The sequence below is a fragment of the Bombina bombina genome, chromosome 1 (assembly GCF_027579735.1).
Source record: "Bombina bombina isolate aBomBom1 chromosome 1, aBomBom1.pri, whole genome shotgun sequence".
NCBI classification, from domain to species: Eukaryota; Metazoa; Chordata; class Amphibia; order Anura; family Bombinatoridae; genus Bombina; species Bombina bombina.
The window spans coordinates 955,131,265-955,158,612 of record NC_069499.1 but is presented as its reverse complement, the minus strand read 5'-3'; the positions used below and the strand labels follow the sequence as shown (position 1 = coordinate 955,158,612).

At 41.4% G+C, this 27,348-nt stretch overlaps 1 protein-coding gene across 1 annotated transcript in view; it reads right to left on the bottom strand.

Annotated features, from left to right (window-relative positions):
* STX16 (syntaxin 16) overlaps positions 1 to 27,348 on the bottom strand; it is a 178,882-nt gene that overhangs the window by 48,779 nt on the left and 102,755 nt on the right. The window contains exon 4 of the mRNA XM_053704804.1: positions 13,207 to 13,369. Within this exon, the coding sequence (XP_053560779.1) occupies positions 13,207 to 13,369 (163 nt within the window). The remainder of the gene's footprint in view (positions 1 to 13,206; positions 13,370 to 27,348) is intronic.

The following is a 27,348-nucleotide window of genomic DNA, read 5'->3' as shown; positions in this document are numbered from 1 at the left end:
TTATGTTTTCTTTCATGTAATTGGCAAGAGTCCATGAGCTAGTGACATATGGGATATCAATACCCAAGATGTGCAAAGAGGCAGTTCCACAGCACCTTGAATAAAGGACATTTTATTTAACAATCTTGGACAGCATAACATGCGACGTTTCGGGAACGTTATCCCTTAATCATGCATGATTAAGGGATAACGTTCCCGAAACGTCGCATGTTATGCTGTCCAAGATTGTTGAATAAAGGACATTTTATTTAAGGTGCTGTGGAACTGCCTCTTTGTACTACAATATTGAGCTAGTAGTCGCTAGCTAATCCTACGTGCACCTGGCCAACTGGCCGTATCCCTGTTTGCTGGGTCTATCTACTTTTGTTTAATACCCAAGATGTGGAGTCTTCCACTCAAGAGTCACTAGAGAGGGAGGGAATAAAATAAAAACAGCCATATTCCGCTGAAAAAATAATCCACAATCCAAAAAATAAGTTATTTTCACTTTTGAAAGAAAAAACTTAAATCAAAAAGCAGAAGAATCAAACTGAAACAGCTGCCTTAAGAACTTTTCTACCAAAAACTGCTTCCGAAGAAGCAAATACATCAAAATGGTAGATTTAGTAAATGTATGCAAAGAGGACCAAGTTGCCGCTTTGCAAATCTGATCAACTGAAGCTTCATTCTTAAAAGCCCACCAAGTGGAGACTGATCTAGTAGAATGAGCTGTAATTCTCTGAGGCGGGGTTTGACCCGACTCCAAATAAGCTTGATGAATCAAAAGTTTCAACCAAGAAGCCAAGGAAATAGCAGAAGCTTTCTGACCTTTCCTAGGACCAGAAAATAAAACAAATAAACTGGAAGTCCTGAAATTTTTAGTAGCTTCCACATAATATTTCAAAGCTCTTACCACATCCAAAGAATGTAAGGATCTCTCCAAAGAATTCTTAGGATTAGGACACAAGGAAGGGACAACAATTTCTCTACTAATGTTGTTAGAATTCACAACCTTAGGTAAAAATTGAAGAGAAGTCCGCAAAACTGCCTTATCCTGATGAAAAATCAGAAAAGGAGACTCACAAGAAAGAGCAGATAGCTCAGAAACTCTTCTAGCAGAAGAAATAGCCAAAAGGAACAACACTTTCCAGGAAAGTAGTTTAATGTCCAAAGAATGCATAGGCTCAAATGAAGGAGCCTGTAAAGCCTTCAGAACCAAATTAAGACTCCAAGGAGGAGAAATTGATTTAATGACAGGCTTAATACGAACTAAAGCCTGTACAAAACAGTGAATATCAGGAAGAATAGCAATCTTTCTGTGAAATAAAACAGAAAGAGCGGAGATTTGTCCTTTAAAGGAACTTGCAGACAAACCCTTATCCAAACCATCCTGAAGAAACAGTAAAATTCTAGGAATTCTAAAAGAATGCCAGGAGAATTTATGAGAAGAACACCATGAAATGTAAGTCTTCTAAACTCTATAATAAATCTTTCTAGAAACAGATTTACGAGCTTGTAACATAGTATTAATCACTGAGTCAGAGAAACCTCTATGACTTAGAACTAAGCGTTCAATTTCCATACCTTCAAATTTAATGATTTGAGATCCTGATGGAAAAACGGACCTTGAGATAGTAGGTCCGGCCGTAACGGAAGTGGCCAAGGTGGGCAACTGGACATCCGAACCAGATCCGCATACCAAAACCTGTGTGGCCATGCTGGAGCCACCAGCAACACAAAAGACTGTTCCATGATGATTTTGGAGATCACTCTTGGAAGGAGAACTAGAGGCGGAAAGATGTAAGCAGGTTGATAACACCAAGGAAGTGTCAGCACATCCACTGCTTCCGCCTGAACATCCCTGGACCTGGACAGGTATCTGGGAAGTTTCTTGTTTAGATGAGAGGCCATGAGATCTATCTCTGGAAGCCCCCACATCTGAACAATCTGAGAAAACATAATTTATGCTTACCTGATAAATTTATTTCTCTTGTAGTGTATCCAGTCCATGGATCATCCATTACTTGTGGGATATTCTCCTTCCCAACAGGAAGTTGCAAGAGGATCACCCACAGCAGAGCTGCTATATAGCTCCTCCCTTCACTGCCATATCCAGTCATTCGACCGAAACAAGCCGAGAAAGGAGAAACCATAGGGTGCAGTGGTGACTGTAGTTTAATTAAAATTTAGACCTGCCTGAAAAGGACAGGGCGGGCCGTGGACTGGATACACTACAAGAGAAATAAATTTATCAGGTAAGCATAAATTATGTTTTCTCTTGTTAAGTGTATCCAGTCCATCCATTACTTGTGGGATACCAATTCCAAAGCTAAAGTACACGGATGATGGGAGGGACAAGGCAGGAACTTAAACGGAAGGAACCACTGCCTGAAGAACCTTTCTCCCAAAAACAGCCTCCGAAGAAGCAAAAGTATCAAATTTGTAAAATTTGGAAAAAGTATGAAGCGAAGACCAAGTCGCAGCCTTGCAAATCTGTTCAACAAAGGCCTCATTTTTAAAGGCCCAGGTGGAAGCCACAGCTCTAGTAGAATGAGCTGTAATCCTGTCCAGCAGTCTCATAGGCTAAACGGATTATACTCCGAAGCCAAAAAGAAAGAGAGGTTGCTGAGGCCTTTTGACCTCTCCTCTGTCCAGAGTAAACAACAAACAGGTTAGATGTTTGGCGAAAATCTTTAGTAGCCTGTAAGTAAAACTTCAAGACACTGACTAAGTCTAGATTATGCAAAAGACGTTCCTTCTTTGAAGAAGGATTAGGACATAATGATGGAACAACAATCTCTTGATTGATATTCTTGTTAGAAACCACCTTAGGTAAAAACCCAGGTTTTGTACGCAGAACAACTTTATCTGAATGAAAGATCAGATAAGGAGAATCACAATGTAAGACAGATAACTCCGAGACTCTTCGAGCCGAGGAAATAGCCATCAGAAAAAGAACTTTCCATGAAAGAAGTTTGATATCAATAGAATGAAGGGGTTCAAACGGAACCCCTTGAAGAACTTTAAGAACCAAGTTTAAGCTCCATGGTGGAGCAACAGGTTAAAACACAGGCTTAATTCTAACTAAAGCCTGACAAAATGCCTGAACGTCTGGAACTTTTGCCAGACGCTTGTGTAAAAGAATAGACGGAGCAGAAATCTGTCCCTTTAAAGAAATAGCTGATAATCCTTTGCCCAAACCCTCTTGGAGGAAGGACAATATCCTAGGAATCCTAACCCTACTCCGTGAGTAATTCTTGGATTCACACCAATGAAGATATTTACGCCATATCTTGTGGTAGATTTTCCTGGTGACAGGCTTTCGTGCCTGTATTAAGGTATCAATTACTGACTCGGAGAAGCCACGCTTTGATAGGATCAAGCGTTCAATCTCCATGCAGTCAGTCTCAGAGAAAGTAGATTTGGATGATTGAAAGGACCTTGTATTAGAATGTCTTGTCTCAGAGGCAGAGTCCATGGTGGAAAGGATGACATGTCCACTAGGTCTGCATACCAGGTCCTGCGTGGCCACGCAGGCGCTCTCAATATCACTGATGCTCTCTCCTGTTTGATTTTGGCAATTAGACGAGGGACCAGAGGAAACGGCGGAAACACATAAGCCAGGTTGAAGAACCAAGGCGCTGCTAGAGCATCTATCAGTGCCGCTTCTGGGTCCCTGGACCTGGATCCGTAACAAGGAAGCTTGGCGTTCTGGCGAGATGCCATGAGATCCAATTCTGGTTTGCCCCAACGGAGAACCAATTGAGCAAACACCTCCGGATGGAGTTCCCATTCCCCCGGATGAAAAGTCTGACGACTTAGAAAATCCGCCTCCCAGTTCTCTACACCTGGGATATGGATCGCTGACAGGTGGCAAGAGTGAGTCTCTGCCCAGCGAATTATCTTGGAGACGTCTGACATCGCTAGGGAACTCCTGGTTCCCCCTTGATGGTTGATGTAAGCCACAGTCGTGATGTTGTCCGACTGAAATCTGATGAACCTCAGTGTTGCTAGCTGAGGCCAAGCTAGAAGAGCATTGAATATTGCTCTTAACTCCAGAATATTTATTGGGAGGAGTTTCTCCTCCTGAGTCCATGAACCCTGAGCCTTCAGGGAGTTCCAGACTGCACCCCAACCTAGAAGGCTGGCATCTGTTTTTACAATTGTCCAATCTGGTCTGCGAAAGGTCATACCCTTGGACAGATGGACCCGAGATAACCACCAGAGAAGAGAATCTCTGGTTTCCTGATCCAGATTTAGTAGAGGGGACAAATCTGTGTAATCCCCATTCCACTGACTGAGCATGCATAATTGCAGCGGTCTGAGATGCAGGCGCGCAAATGGCACTATATCCATCGCCGCTACCATTAAGCCGATTACTTCCATGCACTGAGCCACCGTGGGGCGCGGAATGGAGTGAAGAACACGGCAAGCATTTAGAAGTTTTGATAACCTGGACTCCGTCAGGTAAATTTTCATTTCTACAGAATCTATTAGAGTCCCTAGGAAGAAAACCCTTGTGAGAGGAGATAGAGAACTCTTTTCTTCGTTCACTTTCCACCCATGCGACCTCAGGAATGCCAGAACTATCTCTGTATGAGATTTGGCAATTTGAAACCTTGACGCCTGTATCAGGATGTCGTCCAGGTAAGGAGCCACCGCTATGCCTCGCGGTCTTAGGACCGCCAGAAGTGAGCCCAGAACCTTTGTAAAAATTCTGGGGGCTGTAGCCAACCCGAATGGAAGAGCTACAAATTGGTAATGCCTGTCTAGAAAGGCAAACCTCAGGAACTGATGATGATTCTTGTGAATCGGAATGTTAAGGTAGGCATCCTTTAAGTCCACTGTGGTCATGTACTGACCCTCTTGGATCATGTGTAAAATGGTTCGAATAGTTTCTATCTTGAATGACGGAACTCTGAGGAATTTGTTTAGGATCTTTAAATCCAAAATAGGTCTGAAGGTTCCCTCTTTTTTGGGAACCACAAACAGATTTGAATAAAACCCCTGTCCTTGTTCCGTCCGCGGAACTGGATGGATCACTCCCATTACAAGGAGATCTTGTACGCAGCTTAGGAATGCCTCTTTCTTTATCTGGTTTGCTGATAACCTTGAAAGATGAAATCTCCCTTGTGGAGGAGAAGCTTTGAAGTCCAGAAGATATCCCTGAGATATGATCTCCAACGCCCAGGGATCCTGAACATCTCTTGCCCACTCCTGGGCGAAGAGAGTCTGCCCCCTACTAGATCCGTTGTCGGATAGGGGCCGCTCCTTCATGCTGTCTTAGAGGCAGCAGCAGGCTTTCTGGCCTGCTTGCCCTTGTTCCAGGACTGGTTAGGTTTCCAGGCCTGCTTGGATTGAGCAAAAGTTCCCTCTTGTTTTGAAGCAGAGGAAGTTGATGCTGCACCTGCCTTGAAATTTCGAAAGGCACGAAAATTAGACTGTTTGGCCGTTGATTTGGCCCTGTCTTGAGGAAGGGTATGACCCTTACCTCCAGTAATGTCAGCAATAATTTATTTCAAACCAGGCCCGAATAAGGTCTGCCCCTTGAAAGGAATGTTGAGTAATTTAGACTTTGACTTTGAAGTCACATCAGCTGACCAGGATTTGAGCCATAGCGCCCTACGCGCCTGGATGGCGAATCCGGAATTCTTAGCCGTTAGTTTAGTCAAATGAACAATGGCATCAGAAACAAATTAGTTAGCTAGCTTAAGCGTTCTAAGCTTGGCAACAATTTCAGTCAATGGAGATGTATGGCTGGCCTCTTCCAGGGCCTCAAACCAGAATGCCGCCGCAGCAGTGACAGGCGCAATGCATGCAAGGGGCTGTAAAATAAAACCTTGTTGAATAAACATTTTCTTAAGGTAACCCTCTAATTTTTTATCCATTGGATCTAAAAAAGCACAACTGTCCTCAACCGGGATAGTGGTACGCTTGGCTAAAGTAGAAACTGCTCCCTCCACCTTAGGGACTGTCTGCCATAAGTCCTGTGTAGTGGCATCTATTGGAAACATTTTTCTAAATATAGGAGGTGGGGAAAAGGGCACACCGGGCCTATCCCACTCCTTACTAATAATTTCTGTAAGCCTTTTAGGTATTGGAAAAACATCAGTACTCACCGGCACTGCATAGTATTTATCCAGCCTACACAATTTCTCTGGCACTGCAATTGTGTCACAGTCATTCAGAGCAGCTAATACCTCCCCAAGCAATACACGGAGGTTCTCAAGCTTAAATTTAAAATCTCTGAATCAGGTCTCCCCGATTCAGAGACGTCACCCACATACTGAAGCTCTCCGTCCTCAGGTTCTGAATATTGTGACGCAGTATCAGACATGGCTCTTACAGCATCTACGCGCTCTGTATCTCGTCTAACCCCAGAGCTATCGCGCTTGCCTCTCAATTCAGGCAATCTGGATAATACCTCTGACAGGATATTATTCATGATTGCAGCCATGTCCTGCAAAGTAATCGCTATGGGCGTCCCTGATGTACTTGGCGCCATATTAGCGTGCGTCCCTTGAGCGGAGGCGAAGGGTCCGACACGTGGGGAGAGTTAGTCGTCATAACTTCCCCCTCGACAGACCCCTCTGGTGACAATTCTTTTATAGATAAAGACTGATCTTTACTGTTTAAGGTGAAATCAATACATTTAGTACACATTCTCCTATGGGGCTCCACCATGGCTTTTAAACATAATGAACAAGTATCCTCTGTTTCAGACATGTTTGTACAGACTAGCAATGAGACTAGCAAGCTTGGAAAACACTTTAAAGCAAGTTAACAAGCAATATAAAAAACGTTACTGTGCCTTTAAGAGTAACAAATTTTGACAAAATTTGAAATAACAGTGAAAAAAGGCAGTTACACTAACGAAATTTTTACAGTGTATGTGACAAGTCAGCAGAGCATTGCACCCACTTGCAAATGGATGATTAACCCCTTAATACCAAAAACGGAATAATAAATGACAAACGTTTTTAAAACACAGTCACAACAACTGCCACAGTCTACTGTGGTTGTTACCCTCCTCAAACATGACTTTTGAAGCCTTTTGAGCCCTTCAGAGATGTCATGTATCATGCAGAAGGAAGCTAAGTGTCTCAGTCTGTAATTCTAGCTGCGCAGAAAAGCTCTAAAATAGGCCCCTCCCACTCATATTATAACAGTGGAAAGCCTCACGAAACTGTTTCTAGGCAAAAATCAAGCCAGCCATGTAGAAAAAAACTAGGCCCCAATAAGTTTTGTCACCAAACATATATAAAAACGATTAACATGCCAGCAAACGTTTTATATTACACTTTTATAAGAGTATGTATCTCTGTTAATAAGCCTGATACCAGTCGCTATCACTGCATTTAAGGCTTAACTTACATTAATCCGGTATCAGCAGCATTTTTCTAGCAAATTCCATCCCTAGAAATATATTAACTGCACATACCTTATTGCAGGAAAACCTGCACGCCATTCCCCCTCTGAAGTTACCTCACTCCACAGAATATGTGAGAACGGCAGTGGATCTTAGTTACTTCTGCTAAGATCATAGAAATCACAGGCAGATTCTTCTTCTAATGCTGCCTGAGATGAAACAGTACACTCCGGTACCATTTAAAATAACAAAATTTTGATTGAAGTTAAAAAACCAACTATAATACACCACTCTCCTCTTACTACGTCCATATTTGTTGAGAGTTGCAATAGAATGACTGGATATGGCAGTGAGGGGAGGAGCTATATAGCAGCTCTTCTGTGGGTGATCCTCTTGCAACTTCCTGTTGGGAAGGAGAATATCCCACAAGTAATGGATGATCCGTGGCCTGGATACACTTAACAAGAGAAAACACATCTGGATGGAGAGACCACTCCCCTGGATGTAAAGTCTGGCGGCTGAGATAATCCGCCTCCCAATTGTCTACGCCTGGGATATGCACCTCAGAGATTAGACAGGAGCTGGATTCCGCCCAGGCAAGTATCCGAGATACTTCTTTAATAGCTTGGGGACTGTGAGTCCCACCCTGATGATTGACATAAGCCACAGTTGTGATATTGTCTGTCTGAAAACAAATGAACGGTTCTCTCTTTAGTAGAGGCCAGAACTGAAGAGCCCTGAGAATTGCACGGAGTTCTAAAATATTTATTGGTAATCTCGCCTCTTGAGATTTCCAAACCCCTTGTGCTGTCAGAGATCCCCAAACAGCTCCCCAACCTGAAAGACTCACATCTGGTGTGATCACAGTCCAGGTTGGGCGAACAAAAGAAGCCTCTTGAACCAAACGATGGTGATCTATCCACCATGTCAGAGAGTGTCGTACATTGGTATTCAAGGATATTGTGATATCTTTGTATAATCCCTGCACCATTGATTCGGCATACAAAGCTGTAGAGGTCTCATGTGAAAACGAGCAAAGGGGATTGCATCCGATGCTGCAGTCATGAGACCTAAAACTTCCATGCACATAGCCACTGAAGGGAATGACTGAGACTGAAGGTGCCGGCAGGCTGCAACCAATTTTAAACGTCTCTAGTCTGTTAGAGACAGAGTCATGGACACTGAATCTATCTGGAAGCCTAAAAAGGTGACCCTTGTCTGAGGAATCAAGAAACTTTTTGGTAAATTGATCCTCCAACCATGTTTCCGAAGAAACAACACTACTTGATTCGTGTGAGATTCTGCAGTATGTAAAGACTGAGCTAGTACCAAGATATCGTCCAAATAAGGAAACACTGCAATGCCCTGTTCTCTGATTACAGATAGTAGGGCACCCAGAATCTTTGAAAAGATTCTTAGAGCTGTTGCTAGGCCAAATGGAAGAGCAACAAATTGGTAGCGCTTGTCTAGAAAAGAGAATCTCAGAAACTGAAAGTGTTCTGGATGAATCGGAATATGAAGGTATGCATCCTGCAAGTCTATTGTGGACATATAATGTCCTTGCTGAACAAAAGGCAGAATAGTCATAGTCACCATCTTGAAAGTTGGTACTCTTACATAACGATTCAAAATTTTCAGATCCAGAACTGGTCTAAACAAATTTTCTTTCTTTGGTACAATGAATAGGTTTAAATAAAACCCCAAACCTTGTTCCTGAAGAGGAACTGGCATGATTACCCCTGAAGACTCCAGGTCTGAAACACACTTCAGAAAAGCCTGAGCTTTTACTGGATTTACAGGGATGCGCGAGAGAAAAAATCTTCTCACAGGAGGTCTTACTTTGAATACTATTCGATACCCTTGAGAGAATGCTCTGAATCCAATGATTTTGGACAGATTTTATCCAACAATCCTTGAAAAACCTTAATCTGCCCCCTACCAGCTGAGCTGGAATGAGGGCCGCACCTTCATGCGGACTTAGGGGCAGACTTTGGTTTCCTAAATGGCTTGGATTTATTCCAATTTGAGGAAGGCTTCCAACTGGAAGCAGATTCCTTGGGAGGAGGATTGAGTTTTTGTTCCTTATTCTGACGAAAGGAACGAAAACGGTGAGAAGCCTTAGATTTACCCTTAGGTTTTTTATCCTGAGGCAAAAAAACTCCTTTTCCTCCAGTGATAGTTGAAATAATAGAAATAATAGAATCCAACTGAGAACCAAATAAATTATTACCTTGGAAAGAAAGAGATAGTAATCTAGATTTAGATGTCATATAAGCATTCCAAGATTTAAGCCACAAAACTCTTCTAGCTAATACAGCTAAAGACATGGATCTAACATCAATTTTGATAATATAAAAAATGGCATCACAAATAAAATGATTAGCATGTTGCAGTAAGCGAACAATGCTAGATATGTCAGAATCCAATTCATGTTGCGCTAAATTTTCCAACCATAAAGTTGATGCAGCCGCAACATCACCCAAAGAAATAGCAGGTCTGAGAAGATGACCTGAATATAAATAGGCCTTCCTTAGATAAGATTCAAGTTTCCTATCTAAAGGATCCCTAAAGGAAGTGCTATCTTCCATAGTAATAGTGGTACGTTTAGCAAGAGTAGAAATAGCCCCATCAACTTTGGGGACCTTTTCCCAAAACTCTATAGATTTTGCTGGTAAAGGATACAATCTCTTAAACCTTGAAGAAGGAATAAAGGAAGTACCTGGCTTATTCCATTCCCTAGAAATCATATCAGAAATAGCCTCAGGAATGGGGAAAACACCTGGGGAAACCACAGGACGTTTAAAAACAGCATTTAAACGTTTATTAGACTGAACGTCAATAGGACTGGTTACCTCAATATCCAAAGTAATTAACACTTCTTTTAATAAAGAACGCATATACTCTATTTTAAATAAATAAGTAGATTTGTCAGTGTCAATATCTGAGGAAGGATTTTCTGTTTCAGATAGATCCTCATCAGAAGAGGATGAATTATTATGTTGTTGGTCATTTGAAATTTAATCAGCTAAATGAGAAGTTTTAAAAGACCTTTTACGTTTATTAGAAGGTGGAAATGCAGACAAAAGCTTCATAATAGAATCAAACAAATTCTTTAAAATTTACAGGTATATCATGCACATTAAAACTTCAGTGCTGCAAAGTTAAATCGCTGACAGTTCCTGCATGTGGCTCATTCTTTCTGCAGACCTGCTGCATTTTCTGCGATGACATCTCAGATCACTGTATGTTCTGCATTGGGGCTGGCAATGTACTATTACTGATAGAAACACTATCTGCATGTAAAAGTTTATCATGACAACTATTACAAATGACAATCGGTGGAATAATTTCTACAATTTTACAACAAATGCACTTAGCTTTGGTAGAGCCGATGTCAGGCAGCAATGTTCCAGCAGAAACTTCAGAGGCAGGATCAGATTGGGACATCTTGCTCAATGTAAGAGAAAAAACAATATATAAAGCAAAATTATTATATATTTCCTTAAATGACAGTTTCAGGAATGGGAAAAAATGCAAAAGCATAGGCCTCTTGATAGAAAAGAAAGCAGGAGGCAAACAACAATGGGGTATTGAAATAATGAAGAAAAATTGGCGACAAGTATGACGCACAACGTAACGTAAACTTTTTTGGCGCCAAAAATGACACACTTGCGTCACTAATGACGCCGCCGTGTGAAAGGTCTCGGCGTCACGTATGACGCCGGAAATGACTACGTTGCGTCAAAAACGTATTTTTCCGCGCCAAAAAAGTTTGCGCCAAAAATGACGTAATAAAGTCTAACATTTGACGCACCCGCAAATGCAAAAAGTAGTCAAATTGAAAAAGACTAAACCCCAGGTAAGAAATAAATTTCCTAAAGTGTTTATATTCCCAAATATGAAACTGACAGTCTGCAGAAGGAAATACATGAACCTGACTCATGGCAAATATAAGTACAATACATATATTTAGAACTTTATATAATTGCATAAAGTGCCAAACCATAGCTGAGAGTGTCTTAAGTAAATGAAAACATACTTACCAAAAGACACCCATCCACATATAGCAGATAGCCAAACCAGTACTAAAACAGTTCTTAGTAGAGGTAATGGTAAATTTGAGAGTATATAGTCGATCTGAAAAGGGAGGTAGGAGATGAATCTCTACGACCGATAACAGAGAACCCATGAAAAAGACCCCCGTTAGAGAAATCATCGTATTCAATAGGTGATACTCCCTTCACGTCCCTCTGACATTCGCTGTACTCTGAGAGGCATCGGGCTTCAACAATGCTGAGAAGCGCATATCAACGTAGAAATCTTAGCACAAACTTACTTCACCACCTCCATAGGAGGCAAAGTTTGTAAAACTGAATTGTGGGTGTGGTGAGGGGTGTATTTATAGGCATTTTGAGGTTTGGGAAACTTTGCCCCTCCTGGTAGGATTGTATATCCCATATGTCACTAGCTCATGGACTCGTGCCAATTACATGAAAGAAATATACATGGCACTTACCTGAAATCAGTCTGTCCGGCAGTAGGACAGCTCACCTGGCTTGAGAGGGTGCCGTTCCTCACATGGACCTGGGGAGAAGGAAAGAACTGAGTAAGCTTACTCAGGCTTTCTGAATAGGGCAGCAAAATTGTTTGAGAAAGCGCAGTGAGGATTGTACCTCACAAGTTCCCAATTGCTTAAAAGCCACCACTGCCCTACTGAAGAGACTGACATGGGCTAAGGCTAGACCCAAGGAAAGATCAGAGCAAACCTACTCTGCTTTAAAATAATAAAATCTTGATTGAAGAAACTTCTTATCAGACACTGAAAACTTCACCTCCTCCTTGCACCACAGGCAAAGAGAATGATTGGGATTTGTGGGAAGGGAAGTGATACTTAACAGCTTGATTGTGGTGCTCTTTGCCTCCTCCTGCTGTCCAGGAGTGATATTCCTGGATCACTCAGAGAGAAAATCAGAAAACAACATGATGTATAGTAGTTCCCTGCACTACTAGATACTGTCTATTATACTGTATATAAAACCATGTTTATGGCATTGCACAAACTGTTAAAAATGGATTATATAACCAACAAATAATCTAAAAGCTATAGTTTTAATTTAGTGTATAAATACACTTTGTTACAATTATTTTTAGCGGCCAAACTACCCCCCTCCCACCATTTGCCTTGTTTGGAGGAGACAATCTGGACTAGTTACTGAAGCAGACAAGACTTCACACTGACATTTTGTTAGAAGAACCTGCATTGTTTTGCAGTATCTTGTCTAATCCATGCTGGGCAGTTAGGGACAGATATGTAAGAGGATAATTCTTGAGAGGTCTGCATTGTGCACTCCCAGTTCTCCGAACTGGAAAATCCACAATCTTTAGAGTTAAAACATGGCATATGGTAAAATAATAATGATAACAATACAATAATTATGGTGTATTGTATTTGAAAAGAAAAAAAAAAAAAAAAAAAAGGACACAAAAATATTTTTTTATTTTTGTATCTAAGACAGGGCATTTTAAAAATATTTTTTGTAAACCGGATGTTTTATGCTTCTGAAATGTATAACTGTCCACCAATAAAGCATTGGGAGATCTGATTATCAGCCAGTGAGCAATCAGTTCTTAAGGTCCAGATGCACTTTCTGATACGCTTTAAAATTAAAAGAAACAGCTTTAACAATATTTTTTTCACGCAAAGAATATTTTGAACCTGCGTGATAAAATGTTTAGTTTTGTGTTCCCTAAGAGTTTTTGTATAAATATATTTAGAGTGACCTGAGGTAAATATACTAGGAGATTTGTCTCATAGGATTTGTCATAGAGTTGTCACCTGTGAAACAAAACAAGCTTACGTTTGAGGTACTCAGACTGTGAGTGTCTGAAGTTAGTGGAGAGGTCCTGCAGTGACTGAGCCAGTGAAGACACTACATTTCTCAGCACACGCTCCTCCTGTTCAGTACAGTTACGGCATCGGCTCTGTAATGTTTGCACACCACGCTGACACCGATGGAACATCTGGAGATAAAACAACAATTGTCATTTTATTCATACACCATATTCCATAATATTCGTTACGGTAGGCAATAAAAGTAATTAATAAAAAAAACCTTTCATAATTTCCGACATTAAAATTTGCTTCATTCACCTGCTATCCTTTGTTGAAAAGCATACCTTCTTAGGCTCAGGAGCAGCAATGCACTACTGGGAGCTAGCTTCTGACTGGTGGCTTCATATATATAAATCATGTCATTGGCTCACTGAATGTTCAGCTAGCTTTCAGTAACGCATTGGTGCTCCTTCAACAAAGGATACCAAGAGAATGAAGCAAATTTGGTAATAGAACTAACTGCAAAGTTGTTTAATACTGAATGCTCTATCTGAAACATGAAAGAAAATTTTCGGCTTTCACGTCTCTTTGCAAATAATATAATTCTCTAAACTACTGAATATTCCACATACTCCTATAAAACCTTGTATGTAATATCATTGGTTATTAATAATTTGGTCCAGCCTCATGTACTGTCCCCAAGTAACCATCTAAGCAGTGCCCCCACAGATTTCGTCATATTTCAACAATCCTTCTATGTAATATGTTTTCTTGCAATACTCAACTTTATCCTTATTTGTGGTGTTCACATGTTTAGTGTCTGATGCAATTTCATTTAAAGTTTGCATTTCTTTTTTTCTTTTGAGCACTGCTGTTACTATATTATATCCCAAGTACTGAGATTCAAAAGTGGTCTATCATTCCTTAACTTTCTGCTAGTAGTGTAAGTACCTATGCTGTAGGGTCCACGAGTGGCCTATAGAGATGCCCAGAATTTATACGGTATGAGTCATAGCATCTTTCAGAAACAATATTGAATATGGAGTGTTATGCAGGTGCTATCTTTAGTTCTTCGTTTTAAGTCTACTCTGTATTGCAAAATGTTTGATAGATGAGCTTTTTCAGTGTTATCATCCTACTGTTGTTTTGTTTTTTTACTATTATGTGTGGTTCCTAGTCAGATAAAAAATGTACAGACAGTTATGTAGTATTAAAATATGTTATGGTGCATTCAATTCCTCCAGTATTTTCTTAGCTACATGTGTTAACTTCTTGAAAATAACCCACACTGTTCTGCTTTAAAGTGAAGGTCAATTTTTGATGAATTGGTGCCTGGTTTTAATAATCCTATTAAAAACAAGAGCACTTTAATGCATCAAAATTGACATTTCACTTGTTTTCTTCAAAAACGTACCTTTTAATCCTGACAGCCGCTGCAGCGCTTCCTCTGCCCATCGCAAGCCCTCTTCGCGGGTCCAAAATGACGAATTCGGATTTGTCATTTCTGACGTATAAAGAAGCTTCCGACGGTCGAGGGATTAAAAGGTACGTTTTTGAAGAAAACAAGTGAAATGTCAATTTTGATGAATTAAAGTGCCCTTGTTTTTAATAGGATTATTATAAACCGGGCACTAATTCATCGAAATTGACCTTCACTTTAACTGATGTTACGCTCTTGCTACTTGAACATGGCTGGGGTTTGCACTGTAAAACAAATTGGAAACTTAAAAGGATACTAAACCAAATTTTTTTCCCTTTCATTCAGATAGAACATGCTATTTTAAGCAACTTTCTAATTTACTCCTATTATTAATTGTTCTTCTTTCTCTTGCTATCTTTATTTAAAAAGCAGAAATTTAAAGTTTAGGAGCCAGCCCATTTTAGGTACAGCGCCCTGGATAGAGCTTGCTTATTGGTGGCTACATTTAGCAAACCAATAAGCAAGCAAAACCCATGTTCTGAACCAAAAATGGTACAATCCTAAAGGCACAATAAGATTGTTGCAGATTATTACCACACCTGGAGAACTGTGCATTGCCTTCACATTGAAACTATTTATTAAGAAGGATCCCCTGCATGTTTTCATAGGGTTATAGCTACAATGCCTTGCAAAAGTATTCACCCCCCTTGGCAGTTTTCGTGTTTTGTTGCCTCACAACCTGGAATTAACATGGATTGTTTGAGGATTTTAATAATTTAATTTACAGAACATGCCCACAACTTTGAAGATGTATTTTTTTTTTTATTATTATGAAGCAAACAACAAATAGGACAAAATAACAGAAAAAGCCAATGTGCATAACTATTCACCCCCCTAAAGTCAATACTTTGTAGAGCAAACTTTGCAGCAATCACACCCCCAAGTCGCTTTGGATAAATCTCTATGAGCTTGCCACATCTTACCACTGGGATTTTTGCTCATTCCTCCTTGCAAAACTGCTTCAGCTCCTTCAAGTTGGATGGTTTGCCCTTGTGAACAGCAATCTTTAAGTCTGACCACAGATTTTCTATTGGCTTGTGGTCTGGGCTTCGACTAGGCCATTCCAACACATTTACATGTTTCCCCTTAAAGGGACAGTCAAATCCAAAAAAAACTTTCATGTTTTAAATAGGGCATGCAATTTTAAACAACTTCCCAATTTACTTTTATCACCAATTTTGCTTTGTTCTCTTGGTATTCTTAGTTGAAAGCTAAACCTAGGAGGTTTATATGCTAATTTCTTAGACCTTGAAGACTGCCTCTAATCTAAATACATTTTGACTAGAGGGCATTAGTTCACATGTTTCATATAGATAACATTGAGCTCATGCACGTAAAGTGACCTAGGACTGAGCACTGATTGGCTAAACTGCATGTCTGTCAAAAGAACTGAAATAACAGAATTTATGCTTACCTGATAAATTACTTTCTCCAACGGTGTGTCCGGTCCACGGCGTCATCCTTACTTGTGGGAATATCTCTTCCCCAACAGGAAATGGCAGAGTCCCAGCAAAGCTGGCCATATAGTCCCTCCTAGGCTCCGCCCACCCCAGTCATTCGACCGACGGACAGGAGGTAAAATATAGGAGAAACCATATGGTACCTTGGTGACTGTAGTTAAGATAAAATAATTCATCAGACCTGATTAAAAAACCAGGGCGGGCCATGGACCGGACACACCGTTGGAGAAAGTAATTTATCAGGTAAGCATAAATTCTGTTTTCTCCAACATTGGTGTGTCTGGTCAACGGAGTCATCCTTACTTGTGGGAACCAATACCAAAGCTTTAGGACACGGATGAAGGGAGGGAGCAAATCAGGTTACCTAAACGGAAGGCACCACGGCTTGCAAAACCTTTCTCCCAAAAATAGCCTCAGAAGAAGCAAAAGTATCAAATTTGTAAAATTTGGCAAAAGTGTGCAGTGAAGACCAAGTCGCTGCCTTACATATCTGGTCAACAGAAGCCTCGTTCTTGAAGGCCCATGTGGAAGCCACAGCCCTAGTGGAGTGAGCTGTGATTCTTTCAGGAGGCTGCTGTCCGGATGATGCTTTTAAGCCAAAAGGAAAGAGAGGTAGAAGTCGCTTTTTGACCTCTCCTTTTACCAGAATAGACAACAAACAAAGAAGATGTTTGTCTGAAATCTTTTGTAGCCTCTAAATAGAATTTTAGAGCACGGACTACGTCCAAATTGTGTAACAAACGTTCCTTCTTTGAAACTGGATTCGGACATAAAGAAGGTACAACTATCTCCTGGTTAATATTCTTGTTAGAAACAACCTTTGGAAGAAAACCAGGCTTAGTACGCAAAACCACCTTATCTGCATGGAACACCAGATAGGGCGGAGAACATTGCAGAGCAGATAACTCTGAAACTCTTCTAGCAGAAGAAATAGCAACCAAAAACAAAACTTTCCAAGATAGTAACTTAATATCTATGGAATGTAAAGGTTCAAACGGAACCCCTTGAAGAACTGAAAGAACTAGATTTAGACTCCAGGGAGGAGTCAAAGGTCTGTAAACAGGCTTGATCCTAACCAGAGCCTGAACAAATGCTTGAACATCTGGCACAGCTGCCAGTCTTTTGTGTAGTAAGACAGATAAAGCAGAGATCTGTCCCTTTAGAGAACTTGCAGATAATCCTTTCTCCAAACCTTCTTGTAGAAAGGAGAGAATCTTAGGAATTTTTATCTTATTCCATGGGAATCCTTTGGATTCACACCAACAGATATATCTTTTCCATATTTTATGGTAAATCTTTCTAGTTTTTCTGGCCTGAACCAGAGTATCTATCACAGAATCTGAAAACCCACGCTTCGATAGAATCAAGCGTTCAATCTCCAAGCCGTCAGCTGGAGGGAGACCAGATTTGGATGTTCGAATGGACCCTGAACAAGAAGGTCCTGTCTCAAAGGTAGCTTCCATGGTGGAACCGATGACATATTCACCAGGTCTGCATACCAAGTCCTGCGTGGCCATGCAGGAGCTATCAAGATCACCGAGGCCCTCTCCTGTTTGATCCTGGCTACCAGCCTGGGAATGAGAGGAAACGGTGGAAATACATAAGCTAGGTTGAAGGTCCAAGGTGCTACTAGTGCATCGACTAGAGTCGCCTTGGGATCCCTGGATCTGGACCCGTAGCAAGGAACCTTGAAGTTCTGACGAGACGCCATCAGATCCATGTCTGGAATGCCCCATAATTGAGTTAGTTCGGCAAAGATCTCCGGGTGGTGTTACCACTCCCCCGGATGGAATGTCTGACGACTCAGATAATCCGCTTCCCAGTTTTCCACACCTGGGATGTGGATCGCAGATAGGTGGCAGGAGTGATCCTCCGCCCATTGAATTATTTTGGTCACTTCTTTCATCGCCAGGGAACTCCTTGTTCCCCCCTGATGATTGATATACGCAACGGTCGTCATGTTGTCTGATTGGAATCTTATGAATCTGGCCTTTGCTAGCTGAGGCCAAGCCCTGAGAGCATTGAAGATCGCTCTTAGTTCCAGAATGTTTATCGGGAGAAGAGACTCTTCCCGAGACCATAGTCCCTGAGCTTTCAGGGACTCCCAGACCGCTCCCCAGCCCACTAGACTGGCGTTGGTCGTGACAATGACCCACTCTGGTCTGTGGAAGCTCATTCCCTGGGATAGATGGTCCAGGGTCAGCCACCAACGGAGTGAATCTCTGGTCTTCTGATCTACTTGAATCATTGGAGACAAGTCTGTATAATCCCCATTCCACTGTTTGAGCATGCACAGTTGTAATGGTCTTAGATGAATTTGTGCAAAAGGAACTATGTCCATTGCTGCAACCATCAACCCTACTACTTCCATGCACTGCGCTATGGAAGGAAGTGGAACAGAATGAAGAACTTGACAAGTGCTTAGAAGTTTTGACTTTCTGACCTCTGTCAGAAAAATCCTCATTTCTAAGGAATCTATTATTGTTCCCAAGAAGGGAACTCTTGTTGACTGAGACAGAGAACTTTTTTCTATGTTCACCTTCCATCCGTGTGATCTGAGAAAGGCCAGAACGATGTCTGTATGAGCCTTTGCTTTTGACAGGGACGACGCTAGTATTAGAATGTCGTCCAAGTAAGGTACTACTGCAATGCCCCTCGGTCTTAGAACCGCTAGAAGGGACCCTAGTACCTTTGTGAAAATCCTTGGAGCAGTGGCTAACCCGAATGGGAGGGCCACAAACTGGTAATGTTTGTCCAGAAAGGCGAACCTTAGGAACAGATGATGTTCTTTGTGGATAGGAATATATAGGTACGCAATCCTTTAGATCCACGGTAGTCATAAATTGACCTTCCTGGATAGTGGGTAGAATCGCTCGAATGGTTTCCATCTTGAACGATGGTACCCTGAGAAATTTGTTTAGGATCTTCAAATCCAAAATTGGTCTGAAAGTTCCCTCTTTTTTGGGAACTACGAACAGATTGGAATAAAATCCCATTCCTTGTTCCTTTATTGGAACTGGGTGTATCACTCCCATCTTTAACAGGTCTTCTACACAATGTAAGAACGCCTGTCTCTTTATTTGGTTTAAGGATAAGTGAGACATGTGGAACCTTCCCCTTGGGGGTACTTCCCTGAATTCCAGAAGATAACCCTGAGAAACTATTTCTAGCGCCCAGGGATCCTGAACATCTCTTGCCCAAGCCTGAGCAAAGAGAGAGAGTCTGCCCCCTACTAGATCCGGTCCCGGATCGGGGGCTACTCCTTCATGCTGTTTTGTTAGCAGCAGCAGGCTTCTTGGCCTGCTTACCCTTGTTCCAGCCTTGCATCGGTTTCCAGGCTGGTTTGGGTTGTGAGGCATTACCCTCTTGCTTAGAGGATGCAGAATTAGAGGCCGGTCCGTTCCTGAAATTGCGAAAGGAACGAAAATTAGACTTATTCTTGGCCTTGAAAGGCCTATCTTGTGGAAGGGCGTGGCCCTTTCCCCCAGTGATGTCTGAGATAATCTCTTTCAATTCTGGTCCAAATAGAGTTTTACCTTTGAAAGGGATGTTAAGCAATTTTGTCTTGGATGACACATCCGCTGACCAAGACTTTAGCCAAAGCGCTCTGCGCGCCACGATTGCAAACCCTGAATTTTTCGCTGCTAATCTAGCTAATTGCAAAGCGGCATCTAAAATAAAAGAGTTAGCCAACTTAAGTGCGTGAACTCTGTCCATAACCTCCTCATATGGAGTCTCTCTACTGAGCGACTTTTCTAGTTCCTCGAACCAGAACCACGCTGCTGTAGTGACAGGGACAATGCACGAAATGGGTTGTAGAAGGTAACCTTGCTGTACAAAAATCTTCTTAAGCAAACCCTCCAATTTTTTATCCATAGGATCTTTGAAAGCACAACTATCCTCAATAGGAATAGTAGTGCGTTTGTTTAGAGTAGAAACTGCCCCCTCGACCTTAGGGACTGTCTGCCATAAGTCCTTCCTGGGGTCGACCATAGGAAATAATTTCTTAAATATAGGGGGGGGGGGGGGGGGGGGGACAAAAGGTATGCCGGGCTTTTCCCACTCCTTATTCACTATGTCCGCCACCCGCTTGGGTATAGGAAAAGCGTCGGGGTGCACCGGAACCTCTAGGAACTTGTCCATCTTGCATAATTTCTCTGGAATGACCAAGTTGTCACAATCATCCAGAGTAGATAACACCTCCTTAAGCAGTGCGCGGAGATGTTCTAATTTAAATTTAAATGTCACAACATCAGGTTCAGCTTGTTGAGAAATTTTTCCTGAATCTGAAATTTCCCCATCTGACAAAACCTCCCTCATGGCCACTTCAGATTGGTGTGAGGGTATGACAGAACAATTATCATCAGCGCCCTCCTGCTCTTCAGTGTTTAAAACAGAGCAATCGCGCTTTCTCTGATATGTAGGCATTTTGGATAAAATATTTGCTATGGAGTTATCCATTATAGCCGTCAATTGTTGCATGGTAATAAGCATTGGCGCGCTAGATGTACTAGGGGCCTCCTGCGTGGGCAAAACTGGTGTAGACACAGTAGGGGATGATGTAGTATCATGTTTACTCCCCTCATCTGAGGAATCATCTTGGGCAATTTCATTATCTGTGGCAGTACTGTCCTTACTTTGTTTGGACGCTATGGCACAATTATCACACAAATTTAAATGGGGAGACACATTGGCTTTCATACATATAGAACATAGCTTATCCGAAGGCACAGACATGTTAAACAGGCTTAAACTTGTCAATAAAGCACAAAAAACTTTTAAAACAAAACCGTTACTGTCTCTTTAAATTTTAAACAGAAAACACTTTATTACTGAATATGTGAAAAAGTATGAAGGAATTGTTCAAAAATTACCAAAATTTCACCACAGTGTCTTAAAGCATTAAGAGTATTGCACAACAATTTTCAGAGCTTTAACCCTTAAAATAACGGAACCGGAGCCGTTTACAAATTTAACCCCTATACAGTCCCAGCTATAGCCTTTGCTGAGACCCAACCAAGCCCAGAGGGGAATACGATACCAAGTGACGCCTTCTAGAAACTTTTACAGCTACTTTCAGATCCTCACACATGCATCTGCATGTCCTGCTCTCAAAAAACAACTGCGCAGTAATGGCGCGAAAATGAGGCTCAGCCTACAACTGGGAAGGCCCCCTGACTGGAAAAGGTGTCTAACATAGTGCCTGCCGTTAATAAACGTTCCCCAAGTTTATAAATGTGAATTATCAGCATAAACATGAATAAAATGCCCAAATAAAGCAATCGATTTAGCCCATAAAAGTGTCTACCAGTTTTATAGCCCATATTAAGCCCTTTATTCTGTTTGTTTGACTAAAAAAATGGCTTACCGATCCCCATGAGGGGAAATGACAGCCTTCCAGCATTACATGGTCTTGTTAGAAATATGGCTAGTCATACCTTAAGCAGAAAAGTCTGCTAACTGTTTCCCCCAACTGAAGTTACTTCATCTCAACAGTCCTATGTGGAAACAGCAATCAATTTTAGTTACTGTCTGCTAAAATCATCTTCCTCTCACAAACAGAAATCTTCATCCTTTTCTGTTTCAGAGTAAATAGTACATACTAGCACTATTTTAAAATAACAAACACTTGATAGAAGAATAAAAAAAACTACATTTAAACACCAAAAAACTCTTAACCATCTCCGTGGAGATGTTGCCTGTGCAACGGCAAAGAGAATGACTGGGGTGGGCGGAGCCTAGGAGGGACTATATGGCCAGCTTTGCTGGGACTCTTTGCCATTTCCTGTTGGGGAAGAGATATTCCCACAAGTAAGGATGACACCGTGGACCGGACACACCAATGTTGGAGAAAAGGGGGCAGTCAGCAGAAGCTTAGATAAAAGATAATTACAGAGCTAAAACATGTATTATTATAACTGTGTTGGTTATGCAAAACTGAGGAATGGGTAATAAAGGGATTATCTTTCTTTTTAAACAACAAAAAATCTGGTGTTGACTGTCCCTTTTAACCACTCAAGTGTTGCTTTAGCAGTGTGTTTGGGGTCATTGTGCTGCTGGAAGGTGAACCTCCGTCCTATCCTCAAATCACACAGAGTGGTACAGGTTTTGCTCAAGAATATACCTGTATTTACCACCATCCATCTTTCCCTCAACTCTGACCAGTTTCCCAGTCCCGGCTGCTGAAAAACATGATGCTGCCAACACCATGTTTGACTGTGGGGATGGTGTTCTTTGGGTTATTTGATGTGTTGGGTTTGCGCCAGACATAGCGTTTTCTTTGATGGCTGAAAAGTTAAATTTTTGTCTTATCAGACCAGAGCACCTTCTTCCATACATTTTAGGAGTCTCCCACACGCCTTTTCGCAAACTCAAAACGTGCCATTTTGTTTTTTGCTGAAAGTAATGGCTTTCTTCTGGCCACTCTGCCATAAAGCCCAACTCTATGGAGCGTACGGCTTATTGTCGTCCTATGTACAGATACTCCAGTCTCTGCTGTGGAACTCTGCAGGACCTCCAAGGTTACCCTAGGTCTCTGTGCTGCCTCTCTGATTAATGCCCTCCTTGCCCGGTCCATGAGTTTTGGTGGGTGGCCGTCTCTTGGCAGGTTTGCTGTTGTGCCATGTTCTTTCCATTTTGTTATGATAGATTTGATGGTGCTCCTGGGGATCATCCAAGATTTGGATATTTTTTTATAAACTAACCCTGTACTTCTCAACAACATTGTCCCTTACTTGTTTGGAGAGTTCCTTGGTCTTCATGGCAGTGTTTGGTTAGTGGTGCCTCTTGCTTAGGTGTTGCAGCCTCTGGCGCCTTTCAAAAAAGGTGTGTATATGTAATGACAGATCAAGTGACACTTAGATTGCACACAGGTGGACATCATTTCACTAATTGTGACTTCTGAAGGTAATTGGTTGCACCATACGCACATGCCAATTTTCTATTTCTAAAAAATAGTTTTATGTATATATTTTTCTCATTTCACTTCACCAACTTAGACTATTGTGTTCTGATCCATCACATAAAATTCAGATTAATAAAACATTGAACTTAAGGCTGTAATGTAACAAAATAGGTCAAAAGTCAAGGGGGGGTGAATACTTTTGCAAGGCATTGTATGTGTACTTATTAAAAGGTTTGGAATACAAATGTGCCTTGTATGACTGTCCATCTATTGCTGAGAGATGCAAACAAAGAATAGAACAAATGAGCGCTGGATAAGTGTATATTTTTTATTTTTTTTTAAATTTTGCTGTTCTAATTTAAGATTTTTTTAACCTTCTATGCACTGCCCTCTGTTAAGAAATTTCTATTAAGATGCACATAACTGTTGGACACATTGGTTAACTCCTTGTTTTTGAGCTAGAGAATACTGAAGAATATTCTTGTTGGCATGTGTGCGTGCATATTAATTTATTTAATTTTCTAACATACTAAATGCCCAGATATTTTTAGCTCCTAATCTTTTGGGCAAGCTCCTCAAAACACACACATAACCTGGATGCACATTATATGATCTGGGCAGCACACAAACTACATGCTTATATTCTGATATGCAGCTACCCCAGAGCCATCTGGGCGCAAATTCAAATAAAATCTAACTATAAATACAACCATGGCCCATAAGTGAGTGCCAGCTCATCTCCAGGGGAGATACTCTCTATTCTCTCATTTTATTATGAGACTATAAAAAGAAAAAGTGATTTGTAAAAGTTTTTTTTTTTTTTTAAATTCATTTTATGAGCTGTCTAATATTTTACCCTTGTTCACACCTACTCTTATGTTAGGTTCTATCTACAATACAGAAATATTTGTCAGCCATGCCAGCAAAAATACTTCCAGACAGACAGCTTCGGGCACATGCTTTCTTCAAGGCCAAAATCAAGGAGGTTTCAAAAATAGAACCATGTCGATTGTATTTCAGCTATTCTCTATTGTTCCTCATCTCTATAATTTTTAGGGTTTGTAATATTCAAGGTTAAAATATTCATAAAGTGCACACAGAAGAGAACATAACAGAAAAAGAGGCTTTTATATGTATTCTACTTTACCTGTGTGATTTCCTGAGTTGTAATTTCTATGGCATGCTCCTCTTCTGTGCTATCATCTAGGGTAGGTCTGTTTAGGTGTTTATCGTGCAGACTAGCAAGATCCTTCATCTTGTTTTTGATCCTAGTGATGTCAAACTGGATCTATGGAACAAAAAAAAAAATAAAGGGTTAGAAATCGTAACTTTTGCATTGTTCTAAAAAACCGCTTACTTAGACAGCCAATATCAGGTAACACCATTCTCCATAACAAAAGTGCACATCCCAGACACGTCTTTAATGGCATCGCAAGGGGGCAACTCTTGCGTGCCAGAAGGATTTGCAGTACCTATTCTGACTTTGTGGGAGAAAGTTCTAACATGGTGAATAGATTGGTTGAGAGGGGATATAAACCAAAATTGGTAAAAAATGTGGCTAAGGAAGTGGCTAGTATAAATAGGCAAGATACTTTAAGGCCTAGATCAAAAGATACCAAGGATGAACACACTATGTTAATCACACAGTACTCTTCAGAGTTCTATGAAATTTGCGATGTCCTAAAGAAAAAATTTCCTTTTCCTATATGGGGTTAGGGGACTGAAGACTATTGCAGAGCAGGGCTTCAAATGTATATATTCGAGAAATTTAACCTTGGGCAATATCCTGTCCCTTTCTCAGCTCCCACAAAAACAACAGCCAACTACTTGGCTAAGTGTTAATGGCACATATAGATGTGGAGGGGCCAGATGTAAGGCTTGTGAATTCATTGTAAAAGGAAAAGGGAAATTTATTCTTACCTGATAAATTTGTTTCTTTTACGATACGATGAGTCCACGGATTTCATCCTTACTTGTGGGATATCGCCTCCTGGTCAGCAGGAGGAGGCAAAGAGGTCCACAGCAGAGCTGCATAAATAGCTCCTCCCTTCCCTCCCAACCCAGTCATTCGACCGAAGTTAGGAAGAGAAAAGAAAAGCCAAGGAGCTGAGGTGACTGAATTTTAACAAAAATAAAGAACTGTCTCATAAAAACAGGGAGGGCCGTGGACTCATCGTATCGTAAAAGAAACAAATTTATCAGGTAAGAATAAATTTCCCTTTTCTTTTACAAGATACAATGAGTCCACAGATTTCATCCTTACTTGTGGGATACAATACCAAAGCCGTAGGACACGGATGAAACGGGAGGGACAAGACAGGGAACCTAAACAGAAGGCACCACTGCTCGAAGAACTTTCCTCCCAAAAACAGCCTCAGACGAGGCAAAAGTATCAAATTTGTAAAATTTTGAAAAAGTGTGAAGAGAAGACCAAGTCGCAGCTTTGCAAATCATGTTTGAATGACCATGAGGAAGCCACAGCCCTAGTGGAATGAGACGTAATACGTTCAGGAGGCTGAAGAATGATACTCTTCAGTCAAAAGGAAAGAGAGGTAGCCGTAACTTTCTGACCCCTATGCTTCCCAGAAAAACAAACAAACAGGGAAGAAGATTGACAAAACTCCTTAGTCGCCTGTAAGTAAAACTTCAAGGCACGGACCACGTTCAAATTATGTAACAGTCGCTCCTTCTTAGAAGAAGGGTTAGGACACAAGGAAGGAACAACAATTTCCTGATTAATATTTTTATTTGAAACAACCTTAGGAAGAAAACCAGGCTTGGTAAGCAACACTACCTTATCTGCATGGAAAATAAGATAAGGAAAACTCAGAAACTCTGCGAGCAGATGAAATAGCAACCAAAAATAAAACTTTCCAAGATAACTTAATATCTATGGAATGCATAGGTTCAAATGGAACCCCTTGAAGAGCATGAAGAACTAAATTCAAACTCCAAGGAGGAGCAATTTGTCTAAACACAGGCCTGATTCTAGTCAGAGCCTGACAAAAAGATTGAACATCTGCCAGACGCTTGTGTAGCAAAATAGACAAAGCAGAAATCTGTCCCTTTAAGGAACTTGCTGACAACCCTTTCTCCAACCCTTCTTGGAGAAAAGATAAAATCCTGGGAATCTGAACCCTACTCCATAAAGATATTTACGCCATATCTTATGGTAAATTTTTCTAGCAACAGGCTTACGCGCCTGAATCAAGGTATCAATGACCGAATCAGAGAACCCTCGCTTAGATAAAATCAAGCGTTCAATCTCCAAGCAGTCAGCTGCAGAGAAATTAGATTCGGATGATGGAAGGGTCCCTGAATCAGAAGGTCCTGCCTCAATGGAAGCTTCCACGGTGGCAGAGATGACATGTCCACCAGATCGGCATACCAAGTCCTGCGAGGCCACGCAGGAGCATTGAAAATCACTGAGGCCCTCTCCTGTTTGACTCGAGCAATCACCCGGGGAAGGAGAGCAAATGGAGGAAACACATAAGCTAGGTTGAACGACCAAGGCATCTATCAGTTCGGCCTGTGGATCCCTTGACCTGGATCCGTATCTCGGGAGCTTGGCATTCTGACGAGACGCCATAAGATCCAGCTCCGGCCTGCCCCATCTGAGAATCAGGCTGTCAAATACCTCCGGATGGAGTTCCCATTCCCCCGGATGAAATGTCTGTCTGCTCAAAAAATCCGCCTCCCAGTTGTCCACTCCTGGAATGTGGATCGCTGACAGATAACAAGAGTGAGTCTCCGCCCACTGAATTATCCTTGCTACTTCTGTCATCGCTAAGGAACTTCTTGTTCCTCCCTGACGATTGATGTAAGCTACAGTCGTGATGTTGTCCGACTGGAATCTGATGAATTTGGTCGAAGCCAACTGAGGCCAAGCCTGAAGCACATTGAATATTGCTCTCAACTCCAGAATGTTGATGGGAAGTAGAGACTCCGACCGAGTCCATACACCTTGAGCTTTCAAGGAATTCCAGACTGCTCCCCATCCTATCAGACTGGCATCCGTTGTCACTATCTCCCATGAGGGTCTGTGAAAGCATGTCCCCTGGGACAGATGATCCAGCGACAACCACCACAGAAGAGAGACCCTTGTCTCCTGATCTAGATCTATTTGAGGAGACAAATTTGCATAATCTCCATTCCACTGTCTGAGCATGCTCAGTTGTAGAGGTCTGAGATGAAAACGTGCAAACGGAATGATGTCCATTGCTGCCACCATCAATCCAATTACCTCCATGCACTGAGCCACTGACGGCCGAGGATTGGACTGAAGGGATCGGCATGTATTCAGAATCTTTAACTTTCTGACTT